The sequence below is a fragment of the Perca fluviatilis genome, chromosome 7, assembly GCF_010015445.1.
Source record: "Perca fluviatilis chromosome 7, GENO_Pfluv_1.0, whole genome shotgun sequence".
Classification (NCBI taxonomy): Eukaryota; Metazoa; Chordata; class Actinopteri; order Perciformes; family Percidae; genus Perca; species Perca fluviatilis.
The window spans coordinates 22,837,825-22,850,702 of record NC_053118.1 but is presented as its reverse complement, the minus strand read 5'-3'; the positions used below and the strand labels follow the sequence as shown (position 1 = coordinate 22,850,702).

Genomic DNA, 12,878 nt, shown 5'->3' with positions numbered 1-12,878 from the left:
TTTCCCCAGCTTCACACTCTGCTTCCGGTCAGAGAGGAAGTCTGTGATCCACCTGCAGGTGGAGTTAGGCACGTGCAGCTGGGTCAGCTGGTCCTGTAGAAGAGCAGGGAGGATGGTGTTGAAGGCAGAGCTGAAGTCCACAAACAGGATCCTGGCGTAGGGTCCGGAGGAGTCCAGTTGCCGGAGCTTGAAACGAAGAGCCATGTTGACCGCGTCGTCTACAGACCTGTTGGCTGTGTAGGTGAACTGCAGGGGGTCCAGGAGTGGGTTGGTGGGGGGGCTTTGGCTTGTAGTTGGTGATCTGTCTGAGCCCTCTCCAGATAGAAGAAGAGTCGTTAGCTGAAAACTGTTGTTCGAGTTTCTCAAAGTACCGTTTTTTTTTAGCATCTCTCACCGCCTTACTAAACCTGTACTTTGACTCTTTAAACCAGTCGCTGTCTCTACTCCTAAACACCTCTTCTTTCACCAACTTAGCTGTCTGAGAGTTGGGGACGTGTTGGAATACAGCTGTCCTCACAGAAACTGATGTATGACGTCACAGCTTCCATGTACTTGTTCAAACTGTTGTTAGCAGTCCTGAAAACATCCCTGTACAGTCCAAACACTCCTGAAGGTCCACCACAGCTTCACTGCTCCTTTTCTTAGATGTCCTCACAACAGTTTTTGGTCTGAGTGTCCCAGTGCAGCGCAGGGGACTGTGTGACATGCATGGCTGACTGTTAACTATTAATTGTACATTTTGTATGTATATATATGTTTCATTTATTCATATGGATTTAGTCATCATTACAATTTCATCACAGGCAGTCCACTACAGACATCTTAATGGCATTATCAATTGAAGGGTTATAGCCCGATATTGTCATAGGCTATCAAATTGGTCTACAACACCATGGTCGGAGCTATGGCCATAGACAACGAAATGTTAAGTAAGTAAAACTAGTCTCTTAAACATTGAGAGTAAACATTTTGGCAAAAACTCCATTCAAAGTGTATATAGATTTTTCTATTTGGTACTGTTACAAGTCCAGACTCAAAATGTTGTATTCACATTCTGTGTAAGCACAGTGTAGTGTGGTAGACTAGCTGCATTGTGCTGGGCTCAAAGGAAGAAAAAAAAATAATTAAAAAAATAAAGGCCTGGTAAGCAAAGAGTTTTACTCCATTTTCTGCAGTCAGGTTTTAACAGTTTATCATCAACAGCCAGAATGTACAGGCTTATTATACAAAGGCATTGATTTGTCCAGGCATGACCAAAGCATACAGTAGGTTGATGATGACCCAAGCAGTGGGCACATGATCCTACTGATTGATACACTGCACATGCTAATGATTTATCCTTTATCCAGACCAAGTATATCAGCAGGTTTTATTATAACATTACAAAAATTAATCTTATAAGACATGACAATTCCAAGAAGGGGCTTCAAGAATTAAATGTAAAACCCAATCTATCACTTATTTGACCAGATCAGCTCTGATGCTGGATACGTTCTCACAATGAAAGTTGTTTAACATCCATCTGATTTATCTCTTGATCACAAGTCTGATGTGATAACACATAGCTGGATTTTAATGTTGTGCCCTGGTCAGTCACTCCTACCTTTCAAAAGCTTTGAGTGTTTAAATTCAGACATTTAATTAATTTCAGGCTAGGAATGTAATGTGATCCATTTATTATAGTATATAGACTAGGCTATTAATACTAGCGCACCCATTTCTAGAACAAAGCATCAGATTCTGCATTGCGCTGTAGATGTATCTAAAAGTTACTATAGATTCTAGTGTTGTGATTTTCTGTGCTGCTTCAACTCTAGTTATTGTACAAAATGCACTAATTACTATACCACTGACAAAGAAGCTTGCTTTGTTCAGACATTTGTATGTTCAATATGTTGCAAAGTGTGATATCATTGACATCATAATCGTGCATCCACTGGCTAAAATGTCAGTAATGGTCACCGTTCAACGGTTCCATTGCTCCTACTATGTAATGACCCTGACAAGCTAATCTCGCTGCACTACATTGAGGAACTTGCATGAACAAAATGGTCATTAAAGTGTCCATATTTTTCTCGACTGATGCTTTAAACAGTGGAGAGCAGTGTGCTCAAAGATAACAGTAGGTAGGTGAGTCTACCAGTATGTCTAAGTATATAAGCGTAGCTTTGCTTTGATGTAGTGGACGGACACTATGATAGGTGGACAGAGATTGAATATATTTGGGTTTCTTATATAAGTAAGAACAAGTAAGGGCAAAGGTACAACTGTACTGTCCAGTGTCAGATAAGGCATTCTTTTCATGGACGGAAGTTTGGACATAGAGAGCAGGTTAAAGATAAAGGGTTGGGGCCAAGTGAATCTCAATGTATATTTTATAGCATTTCATGTTTAAGAAAAACCTTCTCTGATTTTCATCTGATTTCTTTCTATCATTAAAAGGCAAAATTCAGGTAGTGCTTCTCTGCATGCATACCTCTATGTATACATCCAACACATGCACCTGCACACAAAAAAAACTCCATAAACATTCGATCGTTCTTCCCTCTTACTATCCCAGGCTGTGCAGTTTTCATGCTTCTCAGGGTATGCTGAGCGTAATCCGACAACTGTGCAATGAGGCGCATTTTTCATCCATTTTTAAATTTGCTATTAATCCCTGCAGTCATGCTCCAATGATGCATGGCTCGTGGGTTATCCCTTTCATTAAACCCCAGAAAAGCAGTTTCTGCTATCCAGGCTATTTTAAGTCTCTCTAATACTCCACGCTCTTTCAGAGTATAGATGACAGCAGAGATTACATAATTCAGTATAGTGCTGTATCTGTCAATCAGCTCAACCACCCGATTAGAATCTGGTAATCTTCACTCCAGAGTCACCAACGATGAGACGAGCCAGGGAAGGATGAACCTGTGAAACATTGAGAGATCAGAAAATAAAATTACTACCAATGATAAATCTCATAGTAACTCATAAAACATAATTCTACAGCATTAACACTTATTACAGTAGAGGCATACAGTTAAAAATACAACACACCTCTCCTTACTGGTTGGGAAAAAATAATCATGCGTTTTAACATATACTATACTATCTCGTGCACAGTCCTACAAAGTTTATTACAGTTTCATGAGCATGTGCTTTATGAATGGATGGTAATCAAAATCCCTAACTTGAGCAAACTAAGGGTCACATCCAATCACCTACAGTTAATACACTCAGATCAAAGCACTTTACAAGTGCACTTAGTATGTACCAAACACCATTTTCCCTTTTCTGACCTGTGCTTGAAGAGGCCCATAGGGCACCAGTTCTCCATCCACAGTGAGTGTCCCCCGTGTAGACAGAGGCTGCAGCCTGAAGGCCTTACAGGAAATATGGCTCACATAAGGCGAGCTGACGGAGTGGTGGTTTCCTCTTTCCATGGCAAAGAACAGTCTCAGTAGAGTGGCTCTGGAGATCCCCGCCCGCACAAAGGTCAGGTGGATCAGCCCATCGTCGAACCTGGCCTGGGGTGCAGCATGAAGATCAGCCCCGAGGTGAGACTGATAAAGGGCCAGGACCAGGACAAAGTCCCCTTCGATGGTGACCCAGTCTCTGGTGGGAAGGGGTTGGTCGAGGGGAGGTAACAAGTCATCCCGAGGGATATTTAAAGGCAGTGAGACAAAAGGACGGTTCTTTAGGGGTCCTGCTGGCTCAGCAATGTCAAAGTTAAAAGATGAGGACGGTGTGCGTAGAGAGGGTGAGGGCGAAGTAGAATTTGGGGTGTTAGGACGGGGGACGAGGTAGGATGAAGAGTGTGGGGAGGCACATGAAGGGGAAGATGGGGGTGTCGGAGAAAGAGACAGGGAGAGGGAAGGGAGTTTAGGGGGGAGGGAGTTTGAGTGGGAGTGCTGGAGGAGAGAGAGGGGCCTCGGCCGGGAGGTGTTCTGGTTTTGGTCCAGCGTCTTGGGCTTGTTAGAGAAGGGTGAGTGACGAAAGGGAGAGGAGATGGTGAGAGATCGCTCACGAGCAACGTCCAGTTGGTAGGGTTCTTCCTGGTAGTAGGTTCCATTCAGATCCATGTCCTCTACCCCGTATGAAGTGCCCGAATCTGTGTCAGCCTCCCGACTGAGAGGCTGGTTGAAGAGAGCGTTGGCTATCTGGCTTGAAGGGGCTGAATTCTTTCTCCGTGCCTGTCTGGCTTTCTGGAGCCCATCTTGGTAACCCTCTGGCTCTTCATCTGCCTCTCGCCCCATGTCTACCCCACGGCTCTCTCCCGGCTCTACTGCATGCAACGCTCTCTCCCCCTCTGTAGAACCACCACTGCCTTCCCCATCCTTCCCCCTATCCTCCTCCTCCATCTCACTGGAGTCTTGCTCTACAATTCCCTCATCTTCCCTCTCATCCTTGATCCCAGCCAACCTTTCTATCTTTCCCATATTGCAGTCTTCCCTTTCAATTGATTCTGAACTCTCTGAACATGTCCCTGATCTCCCCTCTTCTGCTTCCATCTCTACCTCTCTCTCCCTGTCCTCTGCCAGGCTGCTTGCCCTCACCACGCCAGTTCCTCCTCCCCTAGCCCTCTCCCTTCTTCTGTCCCTTTCTCTCTGCCTCTCCTCTTTTTCCCTCTCTCCCTCACCCCTACGCAGGCTCCTCTGTTCGCTGATGCCCATGTCAGAGCAGGTGCGATGGATGGGCGTTCGACAGAAGCCATCCAGGCCTTCTGTGATACTGCGGGAGAGGGGTCTCCTTGGCGGAGGAGGTGTGGCGTCTGGTGATGTGGCGCTAATAGAGGGAGGCAGGAAGGACAGACGACCCTTGTAGGATCGAAGAGAAGCTATGCGCACCAGGGTACCCAGGGTGAAGCGAGCTGAGCCCAGGCCACGATACCTGGAATCAGGAAAGTAAATCATTTTTTTGTAATAAATCTGTTAATACATAAAAATATATGATATTTCAGGATAACTAGAGTAATGCTTAGATGAACAAAGCCAACAGTTGATGTTCTTACACACCCACCTCTCACTCTCAATGTCCACATCGGACACAAAGCCCCAGGCAACAGAGAGGAAAGAAAACAGTCTCCTGGGTGCTGCAGTACGACTGTTGGTGGAGGGAGAAGGGCTTGTTGTCACAGAGACCACGTCCATCGGTCGAACACCGCCTCGACAAATCAAAAAGCAGCAATTCAAAAGGAGGGGCTCCCGAAGGCACATGTCATACCTGAGGGAGATATAAAGAAGACAACACCTCCTGTCAGTAAAGATAATGAGAAAACTGTACAAACAACAGGTCAATACAGAGTCCTTTCGCTATTCAGAGATTTCTAGGCCTAGATAACAAGGTGATGACAAAAACAGCAACATAGTTCTCTTTTGAAAGATGACATGTCAAATTTGTGATATAAAAGAGCTTGACTCGGGCAGGACCTAATAATGCTGAGCTCATATACAATTTTAAAATGTCCTGTGTCTGTACAGCAACCTATTAACAGCACTATTCTCAGCAAATATGATCTAAACTAAGAAAATAATAGAAGATAAACTTAAAGATAGAAAATGGTTGATTAGTCAAGCAGTTGCAAAGTATATACTGAGAAAATACAGAGAATATGTATTATAGGATATCCTTAATTACCACTTTTTGGGTACACAGAGCTTAGACTGAAAACAAGTCTCACCTTGACAGATATCTGATAATTATTCATCAATAATTATTGATCTGGGATCAATAAAGGATTATCTTATATGAATGAGATACATGCTTACCCTGCATAGTGGTTGATGGAGCCAGCCAGTGCATTCCCAGAGCCACAGGGAAGAATGCCAACAGGTGTTTTTATAGCTTGTTCCCAGTCAGGACGCTCCATCAGCCCATTAATTACCTGCAGGAACACAACACAAAACATTCTGAAAATCATATCGATGGACACAGTTTAAGCTGTAATGTACATGTGGTATAAAAACACACAATATCTTCACGGTTATATTATTCCCCCCCTTGAACATACCCCTAAATTCCACGATGCTTAGCCCTTCAACAAAAGCGTTACACACCTCATGCAGCAGGCCATCTCCAGAGATAATGATGATGCCATCCCATTCTGGGAGCGATAACTCTCTGATAAGCTCTCTGGCATGGTTCTGACGCTCTGAGACAGATTCATTAAATTAACACCAGGTATTATACGTAAATGTGTTATCTGTCTTTGCCTTTGGATGTGTTACCTGTCTGTATAAGGTTGTAGCTGATGTTGGCCTCTCTGATCATTGGCAGGATATGGGTCTGACACCACTGCATTGCCTGGCCTCTCCCACTGAAGGGATTGACCAATAACAGTAGTCGCCTGGGACGAGGTAGCAGACTTCTTGAAAATTCTGTTTGAAAAAGAAGAGAGAGCATGGACAAGTTAAAACTCACAGAGTTGTTGTCCAGAACAAAGAAAGGAACTAGAGGTTCAATGCAAAGCAAGCCAACTGGGATCTGTCATTACACAGTGTTGCCCAACCCTAGACTTTGAGTGCATTCAACCATTTAAACTTCATTTATTTCACCTCACAAGATCTCATAATGCTGGCACAGAAGAGCACGTAAATCATGATACATGGTAAAGGACACAAGCAATTCTTCTTTCTTTCTTTTTTGCATTTTAAGAAATTATATAAATTGGTAACATAGTAATACTGGATTAACAACACATATAGAAACATATTGATATAGGAATTCAATAAAACCAGGTGGTGAAATAATAAGAATCAAATCAAATCTTGAATTCTGTCCAACTAGGGCACAGAGGCAACACTCTACTCCACTTTACTACTCTTTCATCAGCCCAGGTATGAAGCTTAGAATAAATAAAAAGCTTCTATAGTTAGCTCTGAACATCTATCTAAGATTTAGTTTGGTACAGATGGATGCCAGCGGTGCAGGGAAGGAGATAAAATAACTGCACTCTCAGATAATCCTGGATTATGCAACAAACCACACTAAAGCAAAAACAGAAAAGGCATGAAAAGTAACAGAATCAAGACAGCAAGAGATTGAGAAATGGATTGATTAGGTAAGAGAAGTATAACAACGAGATAAGATGGAATGAAAGCTATGTGAGCAAAGTGGAACAGAAACTAGGGGTTAAACAGAAGGCTGGCAAAACAGACAAATAGGGTGAACTGCAACAGAGTAAGGAGGAGGCAAGAGCAGACAAAGGTCAAACAGAGGATTTGGAAAAAAATTTAAATGAAGGACTTTTCTCTCTGTTGGGGGAAGGAGACAATGATGTGATAGGTAAAGAATGAGGAAAAACAAACGGACAAATTAATGAGAATTATGGGTTAAAGATTAAGTCTAAAGAAGAGATAGGAGAGAGGAGGAGATGACAAAAGAGTGTGATGCATACAGTAGGTAATATTGGGAGAAAGATAAATCAAAACAGTCTAAAGTAATCACTTGCGATCTCTTTGATTATTGAGGCTGAGGGGGATACAGCGCTTGGGAAAAGGTGGAAAGCTGCAGCAGCCCCACCCTTTGTCTCATTTGACACTGAATGATACAGACCGTGTGTGCAGGACAGATAAGGGCAGAAAAACAAAGTAGTATTAGATAAATGTGAGATGTAGTTATGTGAAACAAACAAAGAAAAATAAATCCAAACTAAGTACTCTGAATAATAAATATCACAGCCTCTTAGACTCTATAAGTGTTAATCCCCCTTTGTTTTTGCTACATAACCCCTAGAATGCTTAACTACTCTTGATACCATTTGTGTTCTCAGTGACACAATATGGGTGACCAGGGTCTACATTAAGTTCTGGGGGCTTTATTTCTCTCCCCAAAAGTCCCTGATCAGAGGGTAATTCCTTAGTACAGGAATCTTCGGGGTGGGGTTTGCAGGGATGACCGCTGCTGATTGGTCAAACTCACACAGCACGGCTGCTTAAACTCACTGACCGCTTCATTCATAAAACAAGGAAGTACTCTCATTTTGATTAATGACCATTTTAGGACGAGGGGAGAACATTTCTCTTTGTTTGATAACATTCAAAGTAATTATATACTCTGCTGTTGGCTTACTGACTTATTTAAAAAAGACAGACAAAGAGAGAGAGCCAGCAGCCACACTGTACTGCCGGCTGCAGATGTGTGTCTTGGGCGAGAAAGAGAGAGCATGGCGGTGCTTGGAATGAGAGAAATAAACCCTTATTTTTTGATGATTTCTCAGTGGTTACGCTGTAAAGCACAGTGAGACAAAATCTATTTAGTTTTTTTTCTCCAAGTGTTTTTAGACAATACGGGCGGGCACACTGAACTGCAGGCTTTCCTAATCTTCACGGGTCTTTAGACAGCAGTGGAAACGCAGACAACAATGATCTGAAGGAACCTTTGAGTTCCTCGAAAATAGTTCTGGGGACATAAAAGACCCCAGAACATTGTGTTGAAACGTGGCTATGCTGTATTTACAGAAAAGTTTTGGGTCACTGTGACATTAAGCTATACTTAGCAAGCATTTACAAAAGGAGGCATAAATCAAGGCGGCATGAGGCAATATTGCGTGGTTTCACGTAATAAACAGGAATTCAATACTTATTCATAGAGACAAACATTAAGGTCAGCCAAAGTAAATCACACTACATCATCTACTGATCATCTAAGATGTTCACTGTAACTTCACACTATATCAATGCACAGGATTATTAATTTAAAAAAAGCTAACTTGGGGTTTAAGGGAAAAGCAGCATGGTTTTCAAAATGTTTTCTACAAGTTGAATTTCATAACGGACAACTAGAAAAATTTTAAACTAGGAAAATTCTTTCACTCATTAAAACAGTCTGCAGTGAGGAAATGTATGCAAAATGAGGTCAATGGGCTACTACCATGAACAGAATGGTCCTGTAACACTATCTAACAACCATCAACCATCATCAACCTGGTGAGACACACACTCACCTGTTTCAGCAGTGACAGTCACACCTCTGAGTAGACACTGTACAGCAGCTGACCACCTCTCAGCTTCAGACCTGCTTTCTGCCAGGTAGGCCCTCACCTGCCTGCGCCGAGACACCCCTTTACGTCGTTTGCCTGGCGGGTACCAGTACAGCACCAGGAGAGGGGGCGCAGGGGCGCGAGGGCAGCTGCACCCCACTAGCTCTGATAAAGGCAGCAAGAGACGGGCTTCCTTCCCCGGCCGTGGTGACAGCCGCTGAATATGTATGTGGGTGTGGGTGAGGGTCAAGGCATAGTTGGAGGCTGGAGCCGGAGTAGGGGAGGCAGCGGGAGAGTGTCTCCCCGGACCACCAGGGCTGTTGGGGCAGCTGTTATTGTTGCTGTTGCTGCCTGAATCCCAACTGGCAAACTGGCCATGAAGGAGGGCTTCTGCTGTGGAAGGTGAAGATGGTTCAGGAGATCGCATCCTCACTGCTGAAGCGGACAAGGCTTTTACAGGAAAAAGTTGGTTTAACAAGCTTTAGGGTCGTGTTTTCTACAGTTAGAGGCTTGTGGAATCCGGCAGCTCTCGTACGATTTGCAGGGAAAATCCAAATGTATCTGAATGTCAGTCTGAGAGCTTTATCCCTGAAATCTCCTCAAAATCATTCTCCCTCTTCAGTGTTTGGATTCAAGAGACAATGTCACACAAAAAAAATCTGCTCTTAGTTTGTTTCCGTCCATCTATTAAAGAGGTATGTCTTCATTTGAGAAGAAAACTCCAGTTCAAAGGTTCTTCTGTTTAGAGTATTTATCCAGTGAAGATGGAAACTGCTTAAGATCAGTCTTTGCGTCACAGTTAGAAAGCTCCCATCAGTTTGATCTGAAGAGCCATCAGCTTCTACAGTTTACTGCCAGTGGAAAAATGAGCAATACTTCAACATATTCAAAGACAATAAAACTTAAAAATGTATATTTTCCCACTACAAGATAAGTAATTCAAACAAAATTGTTCTTCACAAAGATTGCATAAGTAAAAAAAAAAAGAATGTTTACATTACAACTTAAAGCCGCCTATTGCGATAACAATATCAGGCAGCTGAGCAGCTCCTCGACATTAATAATACATCTTTAAATAATTACACAAATGGACAAAACTAAAACTCTTGGTTGCATTGAAAAATAGATCCATTAAGTATGAATAAGAAAAACAATCGCACCTTGTTTAAACAAGAAGGCTACAACAATTAAATTAAAGCACAAGTAAAGAATTCGGTATAGTGTGTTGGATGAAAAGTGCTGGCCGAAATGTAATTTATTCCTGCAATGATATGATAAGTGCAGACTTTTTTCAAGACCTTTGATACCTCTATTGCTATCTTTAATCTCTGTGATATAGGAGGCTGACACGAGGAGTGACTAGGTCAGTCCTCTAGACAGTAGTGCGATACATTAAAGTTTCATGCAAACAAACACTCCTGCATACTATTTCATTATCTGTTCTCCACAAGGAGAGTGTAAACACCAGGTAAGACAGTTGGAGACTAGACAACGAAAAAATAAAAACAGAAACCTAACAAAAGACAAACAAGGAGACAGTTCCAGGTGGACTCTTAGTCTATGTCATGGTAATGTCCTTGAGTCAAGCCTCACGTTCCCTCCCAAAGATCTTTATTCCTGTAAGAACACAAAAGGAGGAGAGGAGGACAAAAGTCAATTTTTACAGTGGAAAAAAGAACTGCAGAACTTTAATGTATGGATGATCCACATTAAATAATTTTGAGAGCAGATGGGTAAGAAATTCCCATTAAAGTAGGGGGCCCACTAAACTAAATAAATAATTTGTTTGCCCCTAATTCACCTGGGATTTCACTGTGCAAAGGTGAATATTTCTGTATCACACTTTTACAACTGGAGTAGAACAAGTACAGAGAAGAACTATCATGATAAGATAAAAATATTATGGTTACAGGGTGAAGCAATACAAGGCCCCACTTGCCCGTTGACCCCAAGTGCGTCTTTGTACAGAATGACTAACAGTCACACATCCTCACCGCCTTGCTGAGACACCACATAATTATGCATGAAATGTTGAATGTGAACGACCACATCTGGTTGGTATTTGCTTTTCTTTTTTTTTTTTAAATAGGGCTTTTGTGTAACAGGATTTGGGGAACCAGTGACTCTTTCACAATTTGAATCTAGGATTGAGATTTTGCAAATTGCTGACCTACATTGTACTGGATTTTAGAGGTTTTGCAATACGCATTAGCATGAAACAATCTTACTTAGCAATCCTAAATTGTTCCCGAGTTAATAATCCATCCAAGTCAGCAGGGTCCAGCTAATTAGACTTTAGTGTGTCAAAGTACAACAGGACTATCAGCGTGGGACTTCGGTATAACGTTCCCCGAAATTAATAAACTAGTCACATCCTTCTTTCAAGTTTTATAACAGCCCGGAAACACTATGCAAGCTGCGGTGCAGACAAAATCAATACTTGGCTGATGCCCTGTCTTGATTAAACACACACAAAAAGTACCCCAGTGACCAGTGATGCCCATTGTTGCACCTAACGTCCTTGAAATGCAGGGCGGGGACACCCAGAAATAATATCGGCAGGCTAATTTTGTCCCCCACACAATGGGTCTGTTGTTGAGTGACTTCGGGGTATTTTGGGCAGGTTTCGGTTAGCCGTCGTAACAACTTAGCTAGCTAACTCTTGCTATACGTTAGTTTAACAGTTACAGCACACCTAAGCTGAAGATACATTTTCATAAATGTTGCAGCCTATGAAAAAGCTACCAACAACCAAAAAGCGTTAAAAGTCACGAATCTTAACGTTAAATCAAGGTGATACAGGCGTTAGCGAATGTTGTGAATACAGTAAGCTGACCTCCCTGCGCAACACAGCGCTGTCAGTTAGCAGCGGCTAGCAGTTTACTACTTAAAATGTAGCCTGAGTTCAAGCTAATTTACGGCACTATTGACACTTTATTCTCTTCAAAAATACTAGAAATTACCATGGGTGCACTGACAAGCCCCAATTTGACATTTTACGTCTCGTTTATTGATTGGTTTAAGGAGGTAACGTTATCCAAGTTAGCGCAGATAACGGTGTATCACAACGTTAACGTTAGCTAAGGATTATATCAAGCCGAAGTAACACGAACATTTGTAACTTTTAAAGAGTTATATTTTTACCGGCATCCGCTTAGAAGGAGCCAAGTTTAATGTAATATATCAAGGCATAACACCGCAAATTACCTCATCTTGTCTCCCCCCACACGACGAGCGTCGCTTGCTCTGAAAACTGTAGCTCCGTGCAGGAAGTGTCTGGAGACGCAGCAGCGGCAGCTTTGAGCGGCGGAGCGGAAGTCCAATGGCGATAAGGAAAACATTGCAACACCCAGCGACATTCTCCTATCATTGACAGACCAACACTTCCTGGCCACGTCTTGTTTTTTTTCCGGCCAACTCGTCAATACCTATGGTCAATACTGATCAAACGTCAGATTTCCTTAAAACTTAAGTGAAGGCTGGAAATGGAAAGAATGGGTTGTAAGTAGGGTAAAAAAGTTCTAAGGTCGCATCGAGACCAAAGCAAGCGATTCGGCAGGTTGGTTTACCGTTTACGGAATGGTACTCCCGTGGCCTGACAAGTGTTCGCCGGTTAGATTACTGGCCACCGCAGCGCGATGTCGGGTTGTTTTTTCCCATGTTTATATCTCTTAATTTCTCGCTGCAGGCTACTGCGTTTTTCCAGCACCCCCTTGCAGCCTTTAAACGCATTATGCTCATTCAAAATGAGAATGAATGGACAGCTGTGTGTGTAGACCACAGTCTATGGTGTGAACATAGCCTAAATGGGAGATGTGTTAGCTTCATCCTGGTCCTCTCCTGTGATGTTAATCAGCATTTGACATGTTCTGCTTTTAATTAGTGACGTTTGATGTTTTTGCAAGGGTGTGCAAGC

At 42.5% G+C, this 12,878-nt stretch overlaps 1 protein-coding gene across 1 annotated transcript; it reads right to left on the bottom strand.

The window, feature by feature from the left end:
* Window positions 1–1,175: 1,175 nt before the first annotated feature.
* On the bottom strand, window positions 1,176–12,298 carry sphk2 (sphingosine kinase 2). The gene is made up of 8 exons (XM_039805856.1): window positions 12,170–12,298; window positions 8,927–10,579; window positions 6,210–6,359; window positions 6,039–6,133; window positions 5,751–5,866; window positions 5,002–5,205; window positions 3,282–4,872; window positions 1,176–2,910 (listed from the first exon to the last, which is right to left on the bottom strand). The coding sequence occupies exons 2-8, from the start codon at window positions 9,387–9,389 to the stop codon at window positions 2,848–2,850; spliced, it is 2,682 nt and encodes an 893-aa protein (XP_039661790.1). The 5' UTR covers window positions 9,390–10,579; window positions 12,170–12,298; the 3' UTR covers window positions 1,176–2,847.
* Between the last annotated feature and the right edge of the window lie 580 nt (window positions 12,299–12,878).